The following is a 19,989-nucleotide window of genomic DNA, read 5'->3' as shown; positions in this document are numbered from 1 at the left end:
TGAAAATGGCAGGCAAGCAGAGCTGCATCGGGAGGCGACCAGGGCAGCGGTGGGGGAGGCCGGAAGGTGACAGCCGACCTCTGCGAAAGCAGGAGGTCTTGGATGTCAAATGCCCGAGCCGGCCCGGACCCGGGAATCAAGGGTGATCATTACTACTTGGGAGGGAAAGAATACTGAAATGTCCCAAGGATGGCAGCAAGCATTGGTATTACAGCTAAAATCCAGGAAAAAACCAGTTATTTATTCTGCTTACAACCCTGAAAGCGGAAGCCGCAATAGCTTCAGTAGCAGTAGCAGCGGCAGCAGTAGATTTCTCAAGTTCAGGATGATTCTCACTTTCTCCTGGATTATTAGCCAAGGGTCCAGCCCTTCTAGTTCTTTAATAGGAGAAGGGTTTTTAAAAAATGTTTTTAAAGTTTTTTTTTCCCCCTCGCTTCTTGCTTCCCTCTTAGATGGTGTAGAAAAATGTCTGCAATTTATGGTGGGAAAAACAATAACAATAATCATGATACAAGCTTGTTGGTGATTCTAACACGGAATCAATCCTCTGCCCAAGCCTTTTCAATTCCCCCCTCCCCTTTTTTTGGGCGAGGTGTCTGCTCCCCTCTGGCTCCCTGCGTTCGCTCCCCGCCCCCCGCCGCCCTCCCCGCGGCTCCCTTTCTCCGCCTCCTCTGCGATTGCCATCTGACAAGATCTCCAAATCAAAGTGATAAATCGCTCCAAACTTTTTTTGGCGGCGCTGAGATGTTGGAGGGGCGTCTAGCGCGCATGTGCGAAGGTGTCCAAACTGACAATGCTGGAGAGATAGCGAGTGTGGATTGAGAGAAAGGGAGAGAGGGAGGGAGAGAGAGTGAAAGAAGAAAAGACAGAGAGTGAGTGTGTGGAAGAGAGAGAGAAACAGGAGAGAGAGAGAGAAAAACAAGAGAGAGAGAGAGAGAGAGAGAGAGACAGGAGAGAGAGGGAGGGAGCGAGAGGGAGAGCAAAAGAAGGAAAGGATCCAAGAAAAAAAAGCCCCAACCACACACCAGCGGCTGCAGGACTGGGCACAGCATGAGATCCAAAGGCAGGGCAAGGAAACTGGCCACAAGTAGGTGCAATATCCCTTTTCTATTGGCTTTTCCCCCTCCTCTGCCATCTTGCATATCTGTCTCTAGCGCTCCGGGAGGGAGCGCGGGCTGCCTCTTGCGCCGGGGCCCCGGGTGGAGGGCAGGCGGAGCGCAGCCCCGGCAACCTGCCGGTTCCAGTCTCTGCTCCCGGTCGCCCGCGCTCTCGCTCCCGGGTTGGGCGCCGGAGGAGCCTGGGCAGCCCTCAGTCCCGCGCACCGACCAGCTGTGGCAACCCCGGGGTGGGGGTGGGGGTGGGGGCAGCAAAGACTATGGGTGGGAGGGAGGAGAGAGCGCGAGAGTGAGCGCGAAGGGGTGGGGTGGGGGGGAAGAGAAGAAGAGAAAGTCTCCCCCTCCCCTCCCCTTCCCCCCAGGCGGGGGAGAGTTGCCTCTGGCCAACCAGCTAGTCCCGGGTGTGGGAGGGGGGGGCGCGGGGGATGGGGGGGCGGGCAGGAGAAGGGAGCCTTTTCGAGCCTCGGTTTGTTTCTGGGGTTTGGGTAGGGTAGGCGGCTCAGAGGGAGCCACAGTGGCGGCGGCGGCGGGCGGCTGTGGTGGAGTTGGGAAAAGTTGCGAGGCGGCCGCTGGAAGTTGCGCGGGCGGGCGGGTGGACTGCGCCGAGCCGCGGCTGCGGTAGTGGGCGCTGTGCTCTCGGCCATGCTCTCCGGCGCGGCGCTGCGCGGCGGGAGGACTGCGGCGGGGAGTAGGGGACACCAAGGTGGGGGCTGTGGTCGCGGGGTGGGGGCGGGGGCACGGGCAGAGCAAAGCTACGGGCTCCTCACAGCCAAGCGCAGGTGGGGAGAAAAGAGGCCCAGAGAGCGCTCGGACGTGGGGAGAGAAGAGCCCCAGCGAGCGCTCGGAGAGCCGGGAGTGGAGGGTACACAGCCAGCGGCGGCAGCCTAGGAGCAGGAGGCAGAGTGGGCTCGCTGCGACCCGCGCACCTCGGGCTGGCTGGGCGCCGAGCAAACCCCAGGGGGCGGGCTGCCAGAGCGTTGGGCCGCTGAGAGGGCGCAGCGCAGCCTCTGGCGCTTCGTCTGGGTGCAGCCTGGGTCCAGGGTCAATAACCCTCCCCGGCGCCCCCTGCCTGCCCGGCGCGGAGCGGCCTTGGTCTGGCGGGATGTGGGCTAAGGCGTTTGGGGAGGGGGCGGTGGGAGTCCCATCCCCCACTCTTACAGCAAAAGTGTTGGATGACTCGCCTGGCTTTGCCGGCGGGGCCCACACTTTCCCATACGGTGTGATGCTCCGCCAGGAATGTAGGCGACAGGGCTGCGCTTATCCAAATGCTTCTACTTCGAGTTGAAGGGGACTCAGCGGCGCTGAGCCTCGGGGCGCTCCTCCTTGAGGTGTCAATACGCGGGGCTGGAGCTGCCTCGGGAGTGGACAGGCCGCGGTTCTCTCTCCCACACTCGCACTCGCCGAAAACAGAACTCTCTAATTGTGTTGCTTACGGAACGCAGAAATGAGAGATGGGAGGTGGGTGGGATGCTTCTCCCCAGTGAAATCCCAGTCTCCCCCGCGCGACCCTCGCACATTAGAACCAAGTACGGTAGGTATCGTATCCACGCCTCCCTGCTCACTGCGTCCCTGCAGCAGCCCGGGAAGTCTGCGGCATCTCAGCAGGCTCGGCTTCGCGGGCAGTGGAGTTGGCGGTGTAGCCCGGCGAGATGCTGTCATCCCAGGCGCCTTTCCAGTGCTTTGTCCAGTCCTCACCCAGGCACTCGTACACTCCCCGATACATTTCCTTTCCCCTAGGTCTGAGAAATCAACCTAAATATAGGGCTCTTCGGGTCATCAGTCCATCTGTTTCTCTTTTGGGTATTGTTCTTTACACTCGCTGCTACAGTGTCAAAGGGCGCCGGTGGAACTGTTTTCCCTGTTTGCTTTTAAATGAGGCCGATGTCTTTATTTTCATCTGAAGGGAAATAAATGTACATATACTTGAGGTTTGCGGGCTTCGATTTGGACTAAAGGTTGGGAGAGAGAGAGTGTGTGTGTTGGGGGGGGAGTTGGCTGGAGTGGGGTGGTGGGTGGGGATGGGCAGCCCTTTTCAACCATGCCTAAGTTGTGAAGTGAAAGCTTAAGGCTTCGCGCCGCGACTCACTGCCCGATAACTTGTGAAGTGAAAGCAGAACACAAAACCCTTCGAATTTTCTTGAGCAACTTTTTCAACTATTTTAATTGCCAAGCAAGACATACGATGCCGTCTTAAAATATTCCCGCACGCACAGTCCACTCAACATCCAGAAACTGAGCCTCATTTCCGATCTGATGATACTTGTCATTCAACTGGTGGGAGACCCATTTATTTTGTCCCCAGGGTCTCTAAGGATGCCGCTGCCTCTTTCTGATAGCTAGATCTCAACTCTTACAAACTTTTACTGAGCCTCAGATTCCCGCTTGCACTGCTCCAGCTGTTGCTGCCGCAGCTGCCTTTCTCAGACAGAAGCGCTGCGTTGCAATTCTTCAGTTACAATCTGGGTAATAAAGGAAATCATATTAAAACTACAGATTTTTGTATTTTAAAGCGCGATTTCCTTCCCCCGAGTAGCGCGTGGCGGAGATGGTTGGTGACCCCTGCGGTGCAATCATCCAACGAAAACTTCACTGCTTTGCACCAGTTTTCCTTTTTCTGGGTTTAGAAGGGGCGTTGTGACTACAATACTTTAAAAAACAAAACTACCTTTATTGTGGCAAGAGAAAACATTACAATGGAAACAAATTACATATAAATAGTTGTTTTCTCGGTAGCTTGTTGTTCTTTTTGTCTTTTGTAAATTTCTTTGGTGGTCTTAAGTCCTGATTTGGCCTTGGCTACAGTACAGGAGCCCATGGACCTACACCAGAGACCACGGACCCTGAAAATACCCTCTGAATCTACACCGAGATTGAATGCACAACACAGTTTGCAAACTTGTAGGGCTTGTATTTTATACAATAGTTGAAACCGATAGATTCGTTGTAAATCATTTGGGAAGATTAAAAAATTTAATTAAAAATAAAATGAAAGGCAGGAAGATTGACATTTGTAGTGCCTAACGCCCCTGAATTTTATTTCCATCTTTAAGAAAAGAAAACTAAAAGCCAAACCGACTCTGGCAGCGCGGGGAGACTTCCCAGCCGTTTTCTTGGGCAGCTAGGACAGCACCTGAGCCATGCCAGAAATGCCAGTTGCTATGGTCCTGATGGATGGAAAGGAAGCGCAGGTTGGGTCTGCCCAGCATGTCTAAAGCCTGAAACACCGAAGCCACCCTTACCTTACTTCCCCAAAGTGACAACGCGCGAGAATTCAGTCACAGCAGAGAACGAGTTGCATCCAGTAACTCCCTTAGCTACTGGCCCCCCAGAAGTCTCGTAAAGTCGCAAAAGGCGATGCGATTAGCAAGACCGCGGCGAGGGGGGCACTTGTTACTCCTACACTTGCTCTCTGTTTAAAAAAAGGCTCTGAAGTAGGAAAGGTAGATGCCGACCCTTTCTCCCGTCCTTAAACTACTCACCTTGTCAGCCCAGTACCTAAGATAAACACAACAAAACAACCCCCCCAACAACAAACACAACACCCAGATTCAGGCATTCACTCTCTGTATGCCCACCTACTTGGGTTTTCCTTCATCCTTAAGAAACTCAGATGAAAACAGAGCTTTGTTTTAAAAAATACTTTTATTTGTTTATTTCAGATTGCTTCTGAGGAGGAAAATCCTTCTCCCAACGGAGGCCGAGGCCCCTTCTAGGAAGGCGGTTTATTTGCGATTACTTGACCATTACCCCAGCTTAGGGCTTCTTTATTGCATTTGGCACTTGGAGCACAGTCTTCTTGCAGTATTTTGATGTGTTTTGCCAAAAAAAAAAAAAAAAAAATCTGTGTTTAGGGGAAGGTTAATTACGCTTTTCATTCTTCCCTCATCTCCAGCACTGTGGAAGGGAACGGTTCATTAGCTGTAGAGGCAGAAAGGCTAAAAAGCAAGGCTTCTTTTCTTATTTGTAGGGACTGCAGAGTTGCAGGTCTTGGCTATAGAGTGCATGTGAGTGTGTGTATGAGTGTGAGTGAGTGTGACTTTTGCCGGGTAGCCCAGCTCCCAGGCTTTCTGAGCCAAGGCCTCCCCTGAGCCCTGGGGCCGGCTTCCTGCAGCGACAGACATTCAACATGTAGGACTAGAAATTAACATGGCATTCCACGAATTTTGGTTTCTTTCTTTCTTTCTTTCTTTCTTTCTTTCTTTCTTTCTTTCTTTCTTTTTTCTCTTTCCTTTATTTTTTTGGAGTTGAAGGTAAGGAGTCATAGGCAATTTCTCTTTAAACATGTTACTGTTTGGGAGTTTATTTTATTTTTGTAAGTTGGGGCCAGGTTATCGAGGCTGCAGTCGTGACCTGGGGCAGGAAGGGGGGACGCCCTCCTCCCCAGGCTAGAAGGACAAGAGAGCGGAGTTGCCCCCGGCACGCCAGGCTCGGCCCCCTCTCTCCCGGCACCCCCCTGCGCGTTGCCTCCGCTGGAAGCGGGCGGTGAGATGGAGAAACTTGACTTGTCATCTCCTGGTCACCGGCTTTTTCCCTGTTCCCAAGACACCCAGAGCCCTGTTCCCAAGAGCTGAGCCCTCCCACGCTTCATCTCAAAACCGTCTGGTGCTGGGGAAGTGGCCCCAGATGGACGTAGGGGTGGGACTGGGGAAGCCCCAGTGAGATGGGAGGCAGTTGCTCACTCAGGGGGGCCCCCTACACCTCGCTCCTCAGGCTGTTCAGCTCAGGGCTCCAAGGTTTGGCCAGAACTCTTCTTCCCCTCTCCAGTCTCAGAGGGGCTGCGTGCCTGGCGCGCTGCTTCCCCCGGAGCTGGGTTTACATTGACAGTGTAAACTCACACCCACACATGCGCGTGCACACCCACACACGTCTTGGCTTCAGGAAGACAAGGAGCACTCTTGTGCGGAGGGCAGGCACACGCTCACTCATTCAGTCTCCCTGTTGGGACAGGCTCCTTCCCAGCCTCATAGGGCAAGGGAGAGTGGGTTTGGGGAAGAGATGGGGCGGGAGGGAACAGTTACACTCTGATGATGCCAGGTACATTTTTTTTTTGGAGTGACGGTTAACCCTTCTTCCGCTGGAAGCCGCTGTCTAGGCATTTTCTAAAATGGCCTGTGGGATCTGCTTTTCTTTTCTCCTGGACTGCCCAGGATAAATCATTAGTTCCCTCCCTACTTCCCCACTCCACTAGCCACGGTCTTCTTTCTAAAATTAGATTTCCCCCTTCCCTCTTCTGGCCTTCGGAGTTTACCAGGGAATTTTCAAGGAAATTAGCTGTATAGTGAGAACAAGTGTGAGGAAGAGGATAAAGAGGAGACAGACAAATCGATCGGAAAACCAGAGAAGGAGACAGGAAGAGAGAAATAGTGTAGTTCTTCCAGATCCTTAGTTTGCACACAGATTGGTATTATCCTCCCCAGCCCCTCCAGGAAATGAAAAAAGTATAATCCTTGTTAATTACCTTTGCTTACTACATGCCATACAAGAAACTTCAGAGATGTCTCTACATAGGGAAGAAACTGTTTACAAGACTCTTCCAAAAGTGTGACATATTGCTCTAGTTCAGCACTAAAAAGCTAAACACACTTAGCCTCCTTTGAAGTGCCCTGGCTGGGGCAGCTTATTTGAGTGTGGTTCAGATATTGCTGTGGGTATAACTAATGGCTTCTACCTATTTAGCTCAAGTGGGAGGAGAGAAAGGCCTGAATTCCTTGTCCTATGGGTCCCTCTGGAGACTGGGTTCTGGCTTCTTGCCAATTCTGTACAATGTCAACATTGAATATTTGAATTCCCAGACTCTATTTAACAAGTTTCTAAATAAATAAACTCATTGTGTGTCTGTGTTTAAAATTATTTCACCTCTTTCATAAAAGCTACAGCATCTTATTACATTGGCCTTGCAAGTTGATTTAAAAAAAATAAACAAACAGATCTCAAGGCATTTTAATAGCCAGATCTCCACAATTTGTATGTATTGTGAGCCATTCTCTTACGTGTGGCTGTGTAGGGGCTACTTAGAGGGATTGTGATAGTGAATTATAATAAAAACCCCAACTAAGTTCAGAAAATCAGTGAAATATTAACTGCGTCTAAAGGGAGCCTTGACTGTGTAACTTTAGTGTATTTAGATACTTGTTAATTTTGTCTATTGGGTCTATAGGGGACAGAGAGCCTCACTGATGTGTTCTAAATGATTGTCTGAATACAGACCCCCCTTCCCTATTGGTATCAGTAGGTCTAGAACTCTGCCCCGATGGTTTTGTTTCTAGGCAATTTTTTATCTGTGTATGTCCTTGTAAGTTGGAAGGAGTAAATATATAGGTATTATCTTCATATTTCACTTTGGTGAAAAAAACCACAAGTCCTATGGTTTTACTAATTACTCAGCATTTAAATATCCATACAGCATTTTTATCTATATAGAAACATAGTTGTTCTAAGAAGTACATACTGAATTTTTTTTAAGGCAAGTTCTAGTCCTTTTGAAAGTGTGGACCACATCTGGAGTTGTTAGGAAAGAAAGTGGAATTTACTCTAATTTATGTGTATAAAGTACAATGTTATTAGAAAGAATGGGATTTGAAAGGGCACACAGCAAAACCCATAACATTTAGTGGGTAATGTGGAGAACTCAAAGCCAAGGCAAAAATACCATCAACCCATGCAAACCCTAAAATAGATTACAATGACCTCAGCCATTTTCATTTTCAAAAATAATAGCCATGATTAAAATGGGGGAGTGTTTTGCTTGGAACCATACTCTTCCGCATTATTATAAAAGCTGTTTTGTGGTTAAAGAACTGTTTCATTATAGGAAAAAAAAGGGAACTGAATTTTTAATCAAATTCCTGACTCTTCAAAAGCGCTCATTCTTGAATTAATTCTTATTTTGATTTTTGTTATTATTATTCATTAGCAAACATGCTTTTGGCTTGTATATTCAGCCAAATTCTTGACTACTGACTTTTATAACAATTCTAAAGGAGACATTTATTTAGAAAAGAGATTTTATTATCTTAGTAAACGTGTGTAGGGGTCCTTAACTACACAACATAAAGAACCAACATTTCCTAAACCTTGTTCAAGAACCTGCCTAAATGTATTAGTTGTATATGTCAAGGTTGTTCAAATGATGACATTTACGAATGAAAGTGCCTGTACGTGGCAATTTTTGTGCTCTGGCGATGGGCAGGCTTACGCAACAAATATCAATGTGCTAGGCCCTGTGCATGGGCAAGCCATGTTCCCTACTCTCACAAGCATTACAAATGTGCACATCAGTGTTTGAATCTGGGCATGATCCCTGATTGAAAAGTCAGGTCCTCTTCAAGTTATTGAATGCCTCTGAGGCGTAGCATCTTTACTTGTGAAGTGGGAGTAATAATACTACCCTCCTTGGGCTGCTGTGAGAGTTAACTGGTATAATGTGTGCAAAGTACCTAAGGCACATGCTCAATAAATCTTAGTGGGTTTCAGTTTCCTTATAATTTATCAGTTAAGTTTTCTGAAGAAGAAACATCCTTTTTTTTCCCCCTCCTGTTTAATGTTTTTATCCAGTTTCCTTTTTAAAAGTATTTACATGTCTACAGTAAGCATTTTGTATGTCTTCTCAATAAATTGTACCCTCAGAATGAAGGGAAGTCATATCTAAAATTTGGGCACATTAAAACTGTCCATACCAAGCCAAACTAGGCAGTAAATTTGTTCTGAAAACTTGAGCATCTTCCTTTGCCCTTTATTTGGAGTGGGGGTGAGGGGGATGTGTAAATAAAATGACTGAGATTTCAACTTTTCCCCACAGATTTTGGCATTGGATAGCCACACAGCCCTAATTTAGTTTTGCATACTCTCTAGTTGTCATTAGACAATAATCCCTCCTGAATGAAAATTTGACTTTTAGTGGATTGAGTTTGTAAATCACTTTACTACTGTGGGTGGGTTGCTCCCCTTTAAATGAATGGATTAGACTAGAGCAGAGCCTGTAAATTTGCAGGTACCATAAATGAGCGAAGCAAGGTGGGTGTAAGCAGTAAGCTCTCTCCTATTTTTATTTAATTTTTTGACACCCAGCCTTTGTATTTCAGAACGAGAGGGAGTGGTGGGGGTGGTGGGAAAGTGGCAGTTCACTAAAGGTGGCAGCTTCTTCTCAGCTCCAGCTCACTGTTACCACTTGGGCAAGGGGGTTCAGGGCTGCCAGGTCTTCTACTTTTTAAGGGAAGTCACAAATCTGGGTTTTTATGTAAATTTTCTCTACTTTATGAAATGTTGATTCAATTTTAAAAAATTCTGCAGGCTCAACCAAACACCTCTGCCTGCAATATATAGTTTGTAGGGTTTGCAATGTCCAGATTCATTGATTTCTAAGGGTGCTTCAAAGTTTCATTTTATGGTGATATCCAGAAGGTTTTTTGAATATTACCTTGTGCTTTTAAGATCTATATCTTCCTCCCCACCCCAAGTTAATGTGTGTGTGTGTGTGTGTGTGTGTGTGTGTGTGTGTGTGTATGTGTGTTTTGATAGGTGGAAGTACTTATTACAGAATCTGATATCTGGCCATTTATCTGGAAAAATAGTCTTTTACAACCATGTTGTGTCTTTCTTTCCCTCCATGCCGTTTCATCATTAATTGGCTTAAGAAAATAAACTGAAGCATTCCCTCCCCTTCTTGTAGCCACTGGCCACCATTCTTTCTTATTTTTCACTAAACCCTATTCTTTGATTTGTGGGCTGGGGGTTGGGCAGTAAATCATTAGGAGACAGTCACCTGTGGTTTTCCACAGTGGGAGAAGGAGTCATTTGGCTACTGTGGATATTCAGAGGAAGAGTTCACCCCTGCCCTCCTAGGAGAGTCCAGATGTAATGTCCTGTACATCTGCAACTGAGGAACCCAACTGATTTTTAAGACCTGAACCTAGGATGGAGAAATTAGTTTTTAAGGGATGAGTGTCTTATTTGACAAGAGTGGCTTTCCTTGTAGGAAGGTCATATATGTTCAGGGAACATGTGAAAATAAACATACTTTGCTCTGTTTATTATCATGAGTTGTATTTCTAGGAGAAGTGATAGGTGAATAACAGGTAAAATTAAGTCTTTAGGATTAAAAGGTGTGGTGATGGAATGTCTAAGCACTTTATAATATCTAACTCAATACTGTAGTCATGAGACTTGTCAGTGAATACATGTCACTATCAGTGAATATTGTTGGGAATATCATCAGATAATGCAATGCTTTCAGAGGAAGATTCTAAGTAGTGATGAACCATGCATATAAGCATTATCAATGGGTTATCACCTCATTCCCAATCTTTATACCTGATGCTGAATCTAAATTCCTTAGCTTGGCTGTTGAGGGGCTCTACTTTTGTGCCAGAAGAATGTGGTGACTCTCAAGTACAGGTTGGGAGTGAGATTTGCCTGGGTTTGAATCCTGGCTCCACCATTTACTAGCTGGTTGAAATGAAGGCAAGCCACGTAACTTTTTGTGCCTCAGTTTCCTTTTTTATGGACTAGAGGTACTTACTTCATGTGAGGATTTGATCAACTAATGCATTTAGAGTGCCTTAAATAGAATAAGAGCTCAATATGTTATTTTATTGACTTTTCAGGCTTGTCTTATTCAAGACTGGTCCATTCAGCCTACCTTGTTTACTCATTCTGTACCTCTCAGTCTCTCATCAGCCTAGTCTTGTGTTTCTACCATCCAAATTTTGGCCATAATGTTGCCATAGTTTGTAAATCTACCCATACTGTACACTGACCGTCAAAATCTAACTTCTCTAAGGTTTCATTTGAACTCCTACTTCTTCATGATCACTCCTGGATATATGACTTCTGTATGTTATTTCATTCCAGTAGTATGGAATTGTCTTTACCTATCATCATTTTGGCTTTTTATTATAAATTGCTTGTCTTCATGGTATATATCTTATTTTTCTAGATAAACTGTAAAACTCCCGGAGAGCCCATTTCTGTTTTGTATAGGGCCTAATACTATGCTTTGCATATGGCAGATATCAATAGGATTAGGTCATGGTGGTTAGCAATGGGCTTTGGTGGATTATGTGAACCCCTTCAATTTCTTTGGCTGTAAAACCTGTGCAGTTAAGTAATGTCAGCACCAGAATTCTGGATATCTGACATTTCAAGTGCATACTAAATCCACAATTGACCTATTTTGACAGTGATAAACCACCTGGAAAGTGGAGTATTATTCCTAATTTCACCAATAATGTCCCTCATTTTGCCAGTGCAGGTATAGCCCATGACTCCTCACTTAAATCACAACTTGTTATTGATCTTAAACTCTGTACTAGACCTGATTCTGGAGAATGTCAAAGGAGTCAAGGTAGAAATGGTAAAACGTTCTGTGGACTCATGTAATTCCTAGGGATTTGGGAATATTCAGTTTACAAGTCATCAGAAGCCAAGTTTTTACCTAAATCCTAACACCAATTTAGGCAGTTTTGCTGCCTAATATTTATGCTCTATTAATATAGAGCATGGTGTCAAGCATTTTGCTGTATATTTAAATGTACTTTTATGATTAAAGATTCTTTCAAACAATTTAAGGTTGATAGATAATGTATTGAATCTTGTTTTACTGATTAAATTAACCCAACTCAACTCTGTTCCCTTAATTCAAGTGCAAACATGACTTCTTCTTCTCTGCCCCTCCCCACTCCTCTAATCCCCATCCATCATTTCACAAATCAACCATCTCTATAGAGAAAATAGGACTGTCTGTGTCTTGGACAACTATCCTCAAGTCCTGAATGATTACAGGCTTTTAGTGCCTTCTAGGAGTTTTCTTTTACCAAGAACAGCCATATATGGTTTCTTGTGCACTTAGGACTGCTCCTAAGTCAATGGGAACCTCTTTAAATGACGGTAAGACTAAGACCCACAGCTTTCATGCTTTGTATAGATTTTACCTTTGGTGGGAACTGTGAAATTAGTAATAAAATGTTTCATGATAAAATGATAATAAAAATGAATGGAGGGATGGAATAACTATCTTGGTTTTGGCTAGGGTCGTAGTTCATGACCTTCTTTTGGTCCCAGACTCCTGTGAGAATCTCATAGAAAGTATGGAGCTTCTTTCCAGAAAATGCACATGCACATAAACATTTTCATACAATTTTAGCTGCTCATGGATTTCTAAATTTCTAAACGGTAGAATGGGGGTTCAACCATTTTTTCAGACTTGACTCACCTTAGCATGTTTATTATAAGACATCTTAAAGTTTTTATCAATCTTTTTTCATTATCTTATAAACAATATTTTTCTTATTACAAAATTTATACACAATAATTTTTAAATGAAAAGAATGTATCAAATAAAAATGAAAGTTATTTTCTTCCTTTTTTGTCATAAATTGCCTGCAGATAACCACCATTCATCCTTTAGTGTAGCTTCCAGCGGATTTTTTCCCCCATGCATATATTAGCACATACATACATATTTACAACTTTTTACAGCAAATTGCCTTTTCTTTTTTTTTTTCTTCATAGGTTATTGGGGTACTGGTGGTATTTGGTTACATGAATAAGTTTTTTAGTAGTGATCTGTGAGATTTTGGTACACCCATTATCTGAGCAGTATACACCGCACCGTATTTGTAGTCTTATCCCTCGCCCCCTTTCCACTCTTCTCCCCAAGTCCCCAAAGTCCATTGTGTCATTCTTATGCCTTTGCATCCCCATAGCTTAGCTCCCATATATCAGCGAGAACATCAATGTTTGGTTTTCCATTCCTGAGTTACTTCACTTAGAATAATAGTCTCCAGTCTCATCCAGGTCGCTGCAAATGCCGTAACCAAAAAAGAAAACTACAGACCAATATCCCTGATGAACATAGATGCTAAAATCCTTAACAACATAGTAGCTAACTGAATTCAACAACATATCAAAAAGATAATCCACCATGATCAAGTGGGTTTCATACCAGGGATGCAGGGATGGTTTAACATACACAAGTCAATAAATATGATACACTACATAAACAGAATTAAAAACAAAAATCACATGATCATCTCAATAGATGCAGAAAAGGCATTTGACAAAATCCAGCATCCGTTTAGGATTAAAACTCTCAGCAAAATCGGCATTTAAGGGACGTACCTCAATGTACTAAAAGCATTATTTTATTGTGATAAACCCACGGCCAACATAACACTGAGTGGGGAAAAGTTGAAAGCATTCCCTCTGCGAACTGAAACAAGACAATGATGCCCACTCTCACCACTCCTCTTCAACACAGTACTGGAAGTCCTAGCCAGAGCAATCAGACAGGAGAAAGAAATAAAGGGCTTTTTCTGTTTTTACACTTAATAATATACCTTGGATCTTTTGTCTGTGTGTATCAATCTAAACTATTCCTTTTAAAGGCAGAAGATCCTCTACTGTTTGGGTCTAACATATTTCATTGAACCAATTCCCTATGGATGACATTTGGGTAGTGTCCAGTTTTCAGAACAAAACAGACAGAGAAGTTCCCCAAACCAGGACCCAAAGGAATGTGAAAGTGAAGTCTGCAATTAAAGGAAGCTCACAGTTCAGGGTGAAGTGTGCTGGCCTCTGAGATGCGGGAACAGCAGGGCTTTGGGAAGGTCATAGAGGGTTGCTTCACTGCCAGGGCAGATCAGATTTCCAAGCATCTTTGCCTTCTGGAGGATCAAGGGTCTAAAACCAGAGCTAAGGTATATCTTTCTAAGATCCACTGTGATATATCTGTGATATTTCAAGCTTACTAGATTATTCTGGGTCTTATATTATGCCCCATTTCCATTTCTTCCTGCTGCTTGGAACAGGCTGTAGCTGAAATCAATCCATGTAGCCCCAACTGGGTAAGGATAAGTAAGTTGTCAGAGTTTCAGGCCTCAAGGCTTTTTTTGTTGTTGTTAAGTGATTTCCTTGTTTGTGTGGGACGTTATTATCATACTGCCTTATCCTGTACATGTACCTAAAGCCAACTGATGCTACTAGACCCACCAAAACTTTTTTGATGTTTTTAAAAAAATTACCCACAATAATTTCTAGCTTGTGAATTACAAAGACCATTTTTATAGAAAAATGTTTTTCGCTGGGTAATCAGACTATGGGAAAATTTTTATAATGGAAACTAACTTTTAACTATAGCATAAAAAATATGACAGTATAATGTTACACACTAAAGCCCATCAGATGCAAAATTCCAGTTTTTGATTATAAGTTATAAACCAGGATAGAGAGACTTCTGAAAAGTGGTTTTCGTTGGCAATGATGTTGTTGATTAAATATAAAAAATTCAGAAAAAATTAGTTCAGCCCATTCCTTTACACAGAAGGTTACAAAAATGGAATAGCCGGGTTTTGGTTCTACTGGCAAGAACTATTTTGCTTATTAAAGCTCATTGGATTATATCAGATTGCAAACATATTGGACATTTTAGATTGGATTTGAAAAGGTACCATTCAAGGAATTAAAATTATTCATATAAATCTTTAAGTGATTAATTTACTTTGCAGTTTTAATTCCTTAGAGCACAATATTTGTTTCAAATGCATACTTTTTTTGGTGTGGATGTTTACTGGTTGTTCCATGAGGGCATTACTCTATTAACATTTTTCAAAGTATATTTTAAGTTAGATCAATCAAATTGAATTAATAAATAGTTATCGAGTACCTAGTATATGTAAGGCATGATGAATTAAATCCTATAAACACTCAATTCCCTGAAAATATTGAACACCAACATTTGACAGACATACATATACCCCTGATAATGATTTATTAACAGGGACAAAGATATCCATGACTACAAACTGGTTTTGTGAGCTTGGAATACTGAATCCTAAGCCTGTCTCTTCTCCATATATTTTGCTTTCCTATCTTTTTTTTTTTTGAGATGGAGTTTCACTCTTGCCACCCAGGCTGGAGTGCAATGGCACGATCTTGGCTCACTGCAACCTCCGCCTCCCAGATTCAAGCGATTCTCTTGCCTCAGCCTCTGGAGTAGCTGAGACAGGGTTTCACCATGGTGCCCAGGCTGGTCTCGAACTTGTGTGCTCAAATGATCTGCAAGCCTCAGCCTCCCAAAGTGCTGGAATTACAGGCATAAGCCACCATGTCAGCCTGATGTTTTCCTGAAAAGTCTGCCTATCACATTTGTCTGTTGTTAGGGAAATGCTGATTGCAATAACTGAGTAAGATGTAGGATATATTTACACAGCCTATATATACTTTATAGAAATACAAGCCTTGGGTTTGCAGATGGGCGAATTACTCCTTCCATGCTCACAGTTTTAGTGTATTTTATCCTTTGTGCAGTTAGAGCAAACTTTCCCATCACAGTTCAAGAACAAGTTCTCTTTAAAGGATCTCATTCCTCCAGCTTCTTGCCACTTACAGCTCTGTCTGAGAGCAAAGATCTGATTAAAATGCCTAAACTGAAGTCTCCATGGTTTCCAAAGGTGTATCTTTCTGCTAGGTTCAATTTTTATCCAGTAGAAGATAGTGCTACCCCCAAACTGACATACTCTCACAGAAGCGGCTTGTCTCTCAGGCTGGCATGTGATTTTCTTGTTCATGAAACAGAAATAAGAATAAAAAGCACTGCCTTCTCTTCCAACTGTCTTTGCCAACCATCTTGCTGAGCTATGTGTATGCATCCAAGCCAATGTTCCAGCCACTAGGCTTGGCACAGAAATCGGTGCATTGAACATCATTACTTTTGGGCACAGTCTGAAATTCTAAGCAAAATTCCCCATTTGCCTAAATACATAAGATGCGAGTGATTTACGTATCCTGTTGATAATGATGCAGTATTAAAATACCAGCAGAGACCGTGGTTTGACCCATGAAGCAGCATTGTATCATAATTTTTTTTTTGACCTAAAAATACTGGGTAGATGGACCATTAGAGAATGGGAAATGTCAAGGTAAAGAGCATTGTATGTCTAGGGTTTTCAAAGTGCCTCATGGTCTGTATATCAGATCTCTCTTCCTGCCCTCGAGTTATGGTAATATCAGTCACCAAGGTTTTCTCTTCAAGAAGACAAAATACTCTGATACCTAATACAGTATAATGAGCTCCACCTTAGTTAACCTTCCAAGTGAATCCTTGGCATTGGCCAGGACTTGTAGAATGTGACATTTGTTTCCTTCTACTGCTTCTGGAGTAGTTTACCTAACCATGTCATAACATCTCATTATGAAGCTTGTTAATTACTAATAACTTTCCTAAGAGGAAAATGCTCTCTGTGGTATTTTGAGCCCTCTCTGCCTTGAAGGTAGGGACTTGTGTTTTTTCTTAGGTGTGATCATCTAAAAACTTCAGTATATTTTGGGTACCATAAACATGTTTTCTGGTGGATAATGCTGGCTGGGACATCAGGATGTAGGGGTTTGAGTCTCAAGTTTGCTACTCATCAGTATGGTATCCTTCTGCAGGGCATTAACCCTCTGAGCCTCAGTGTCCTCAAGTGTAAGACAGGAACAATAATTACCTCTGTTTGGCTTCTTCCAGACCAGTAATGCTAACATAAAATGGCATATGTATAAGCTTTTATCAGCTGCAAAAAGCTGTGTAAATTTAACACACTCTTAGAATTTCTTATTATAAACTCTAGAAATTATAGAATATTAAAAATGCTAAGAGGGTATTAAGAATGTAGACTCTGGAACCACATTATTTAGGTTTTGCAATTTTAATTCCTTAGAGCACAATATTTGTTCCAAATGCATAATTTTTTTTGGTGTGGATGTTTACAGGTTGTTCCATGAGGGCATTACTCTAGTTAACATTTTTCAAAGTATATTTTAAATTAGATGGCTTGGCTCTGTCACTATCTAGCTGTGTGGGCATTGGCCAGCTATTTACTTCTCTGTGCCTGAATGTCATCATCTGTAAAATGGAGATAATTTATAACAGCAACAATAAGTAATAACACCAGTCAAGGTTGTTGAGTGTTCATGCATCATTGCAGTTAATCCTCACATCTCTATGAGGTGGAGGATATTATTGTCTTAGCTTAGAGATGAGCACTCTGGAGACATGTTTGTTCTTTGCTCCAAGCCTCTCAGCTTTAAGTGCAGAGCCAGGATCCAAACCTTGATCTGCTTTACAATAAATTTAGTCCAAGAACTTAATCTGAATGAATGCTCCACTGCATTATTTTTTTTTAAATCCAGACATAAAAGTAGAACATTACATTGCCTGGGCATTCCAAAGCTCATAAAAGGTAATAAGATTTTGGATAAAAGACACTTTAACTTAAAGAAATGATTCCATACAACTCTTAGTAAAGAGGAATTTTGCTGCAATTTAAAATGAGAAAGCTTCTTTTTATGACAGGGGTTGGTCATCACTTCATCTTTCATTTTCTTCCTCAAGTTGTCTGCATTGTGATTTTCTATCACATTATGATTTTAGTTTTGTTTAGGGAGCTCCAAACGTCTTGGTTGAATGAATGACGTAGGGATACTTCATTACTTCATTGCCTGACATCACAAGCTAATTATACCTTATCATTTACCAGTGGATAGACGGTGCTAGATTCAGATTTTCATTTCCTAAACAATGTATTGTGACAGTAAATATGCCCAAGCTCACCAGCATATTTTTAGGGCAAGGAAAGCTAGCTACAGCTTTCTAATTTTTTTTTTGTACAATACCTGAAACCAAGTCCTCTTCACTTATCCTCAGTTTTGTTTTAATATCCAAATGACTTGGGCCTGCAACAAAGTATTTGACTAGTTACTTAATGGAATAACCTGTAGAATTTAGATAAGGAAAGCCTAATGAGCTCTCAGATCTAGTTCTTTTTTTATTTTTTTATTATTTATTTATTTATTATACTTCAAGTTCTAGGGTACATGTGCACAACGTGCAGGTTCGTTACATATGTATATATGCACCATGTTGGTGTGCTGCACCCTTTAACTCATCATTTACATTAGGTATGTCTCCTAATGCTATCCCTCCCCTTCCCCCGCCCCCCACCCCATGATAGGCCCCAGTGTGTGATGTTCCCCTTCCTGTGTCCAAGTGTTCTCATTGTTAAATTCCCACCTATGAGTGAGAACATGCGGTGTTTGGCACATGCACACGTATGTTTGTTGTGGCACTATTCACAATAGTAAAGACTTGGAACCAACCCAAATGTCCATCAATGATAGACTGGATTAAGAAAATGTGGCACATATACACCATGGAATACTATGCAGCCATAAAAAAGGATGAGTTCATGTCCTTTGTAGGGACATGGATGAAGCTGGAAACCATCATTCTTTTTTTATTTTTAGGGAAAGAGCAGTGAACAAGTTAAGAGAAGAGACAGTGACTTTCAAATATGGCTGCATAGAACCACTTGGAATGCTTAAAAATACTAACCCCAATCCAATTAAATCAAAGTCTTTGGGGATGGATCTCAGGTAGTGGAGAGCAATGTGAGTCCTGGACACGAGAAACTGGGAAGCAGGAGGTCATTTTGATTAAACAATAGGGAGTTAGCAGGGCTATTTCCAAATGCTACAATTGGGGGCTACTTCCAGCATTATATATATTTTCATGTATGGCTTCCTTTCAGTTTTTACAGGCATAGGGTTGTCTTTAAACTAGATAATGATCTTGCTTTCTGCCTATGATTTCTGGCCTTTGTAGCCGCAACAGATGAGAGATTTTCAGTTGTGAAAGGCCATTGGTGGGGAAGCTTCATCACAGAGAGTTGATGTTTGTGGAGAATCCAGAAGCTCTGATATCTTTTTGACCATTTTGATCTGGTGGTCATTTCTAAGGAGATAATAATGTTTCTTCAGATTAAACAACAAGGTAAACAATAGAAAAAAAACCCAGAATCAGCAGCTGCTTTATGAGAGAGCACTTTACCATTGCTAGCCACTTTTGTCTTTTGGTTTTCTAGAATTCCAGACATAAATGTTTCTGCCAACCTTCCCATGCAAAGGGAGCAATGGGAATTCTAGAGAAGGTATGCACGGAAACCAGAAAAAAAAAATACATCTGTCTACTCAGAATGTTAAAAAGTAGGATATTAGGTTTCAGGGTGGGATCAAGCTATATTTTAGGAAGTTTAGATGTTGAACGCCAGTGGCCCTTATGCTTGATTGGTTTTAATCAATGCTATCAGTCATATACTTCCATATACATGAAAATTCATTAAATAATCTCATTTGTTGTTGTTGGACAGCCTAGGTATATTCAGTTGCACCTGAGTGTACATTTGGTCTGTGTTCCTAATGGTTCCGGAGGTTTAGTTGAGATCAGTGGGATGGACACAGAAACAGCCCCTGTTGAGAAACACAGTTATTTGTGTGTACTTATGCTGAAGGAGAATGGCTTTACTCAAAGAGAGGACTAAGTCAGTAAAGAGGCATGAGTGTGTATTTATAAAATGTGTGCAGGTGTATATCTTTGGACACCTGAAGGGCCTACTCCTTCAGTTTAGTTTTAACTGTTTGTTTCAAAACTATTAATAATTTTGCACAAACCTCTGAGAGATTTCATTTAGATTTTGCAGTTTATTTCAATGCTGTTTAATCTAATTTCCCCTTTGTTTTGTTCCCCCAAAATGATCACTTGAGTTTTATAATTTTTAGAATTTCCTTTGAACCAACTGTAAAGGAATATGATGGTTCAATTGTTGAAAAGAGAGATTAAAGCCAGGTTTTTATGAGTTTTGAGTTTTAAAATTATAATGCCAGTGTAAGATGAATATAAAATATAAAATGGCAGGGGCTAGCTGTGGTTGCTCACGCCTATAATCCCAGCACTTTGGAAGGGAGAGGCAGGCGGATCACCTGAGGTCAGGAGTTCGAGACCAGCCTGGCCAACATGGCAAAACTCTGTCTCTACTAAAAATACAAAAATTAGCCAGGCGTG

General features: G+C 42.6%; 1 protein-coding gene across 1 annotated transcript in view; it reads left to right on the top strand.

Annotated features, from left to right (window-relative positions):
• The first annotated feature begins 1,008 nt into the window (after positions 1-1,008).
• The window catches only part of MECOM (MDS1 and EVI1 complex locus), a 581,310-nt gene continuing 562,329 nt past the window's right edge, over positions 1,009-19,989 (top strand). The window contains exon 1 of the mRNA XM_030822789.1: positions 1,009-1,087. Coding sequence (XP_030678649.1) covers positions 1,051-1,087 — 37 coding nt within the window. The 5' untranslated portion in view covers positions 1,009-1,050. The remainder of the gene's footprint in view (positions 1,088-19,989) is intronic.

The sequence above is a fragment of the Nomascus leucogenys genome, chromosome 11 (assembly GCF_006542625.1).
Source record: "Nomascus leucogenys isolate Asia chromosome 11, Asia_NLE_v1, whole genome shotgun sequence".
Lineage (NCBI taxonomy): Eukaryota > Metazoa > Chordata > Mammalia > Primates > Hylobatidae > Nomascus > Nomascus leucogenys.
Note: the sequence above shows the minus strand (reverse complement) of the source record. Positions and strands in the feature narration are given on the sequence as shown.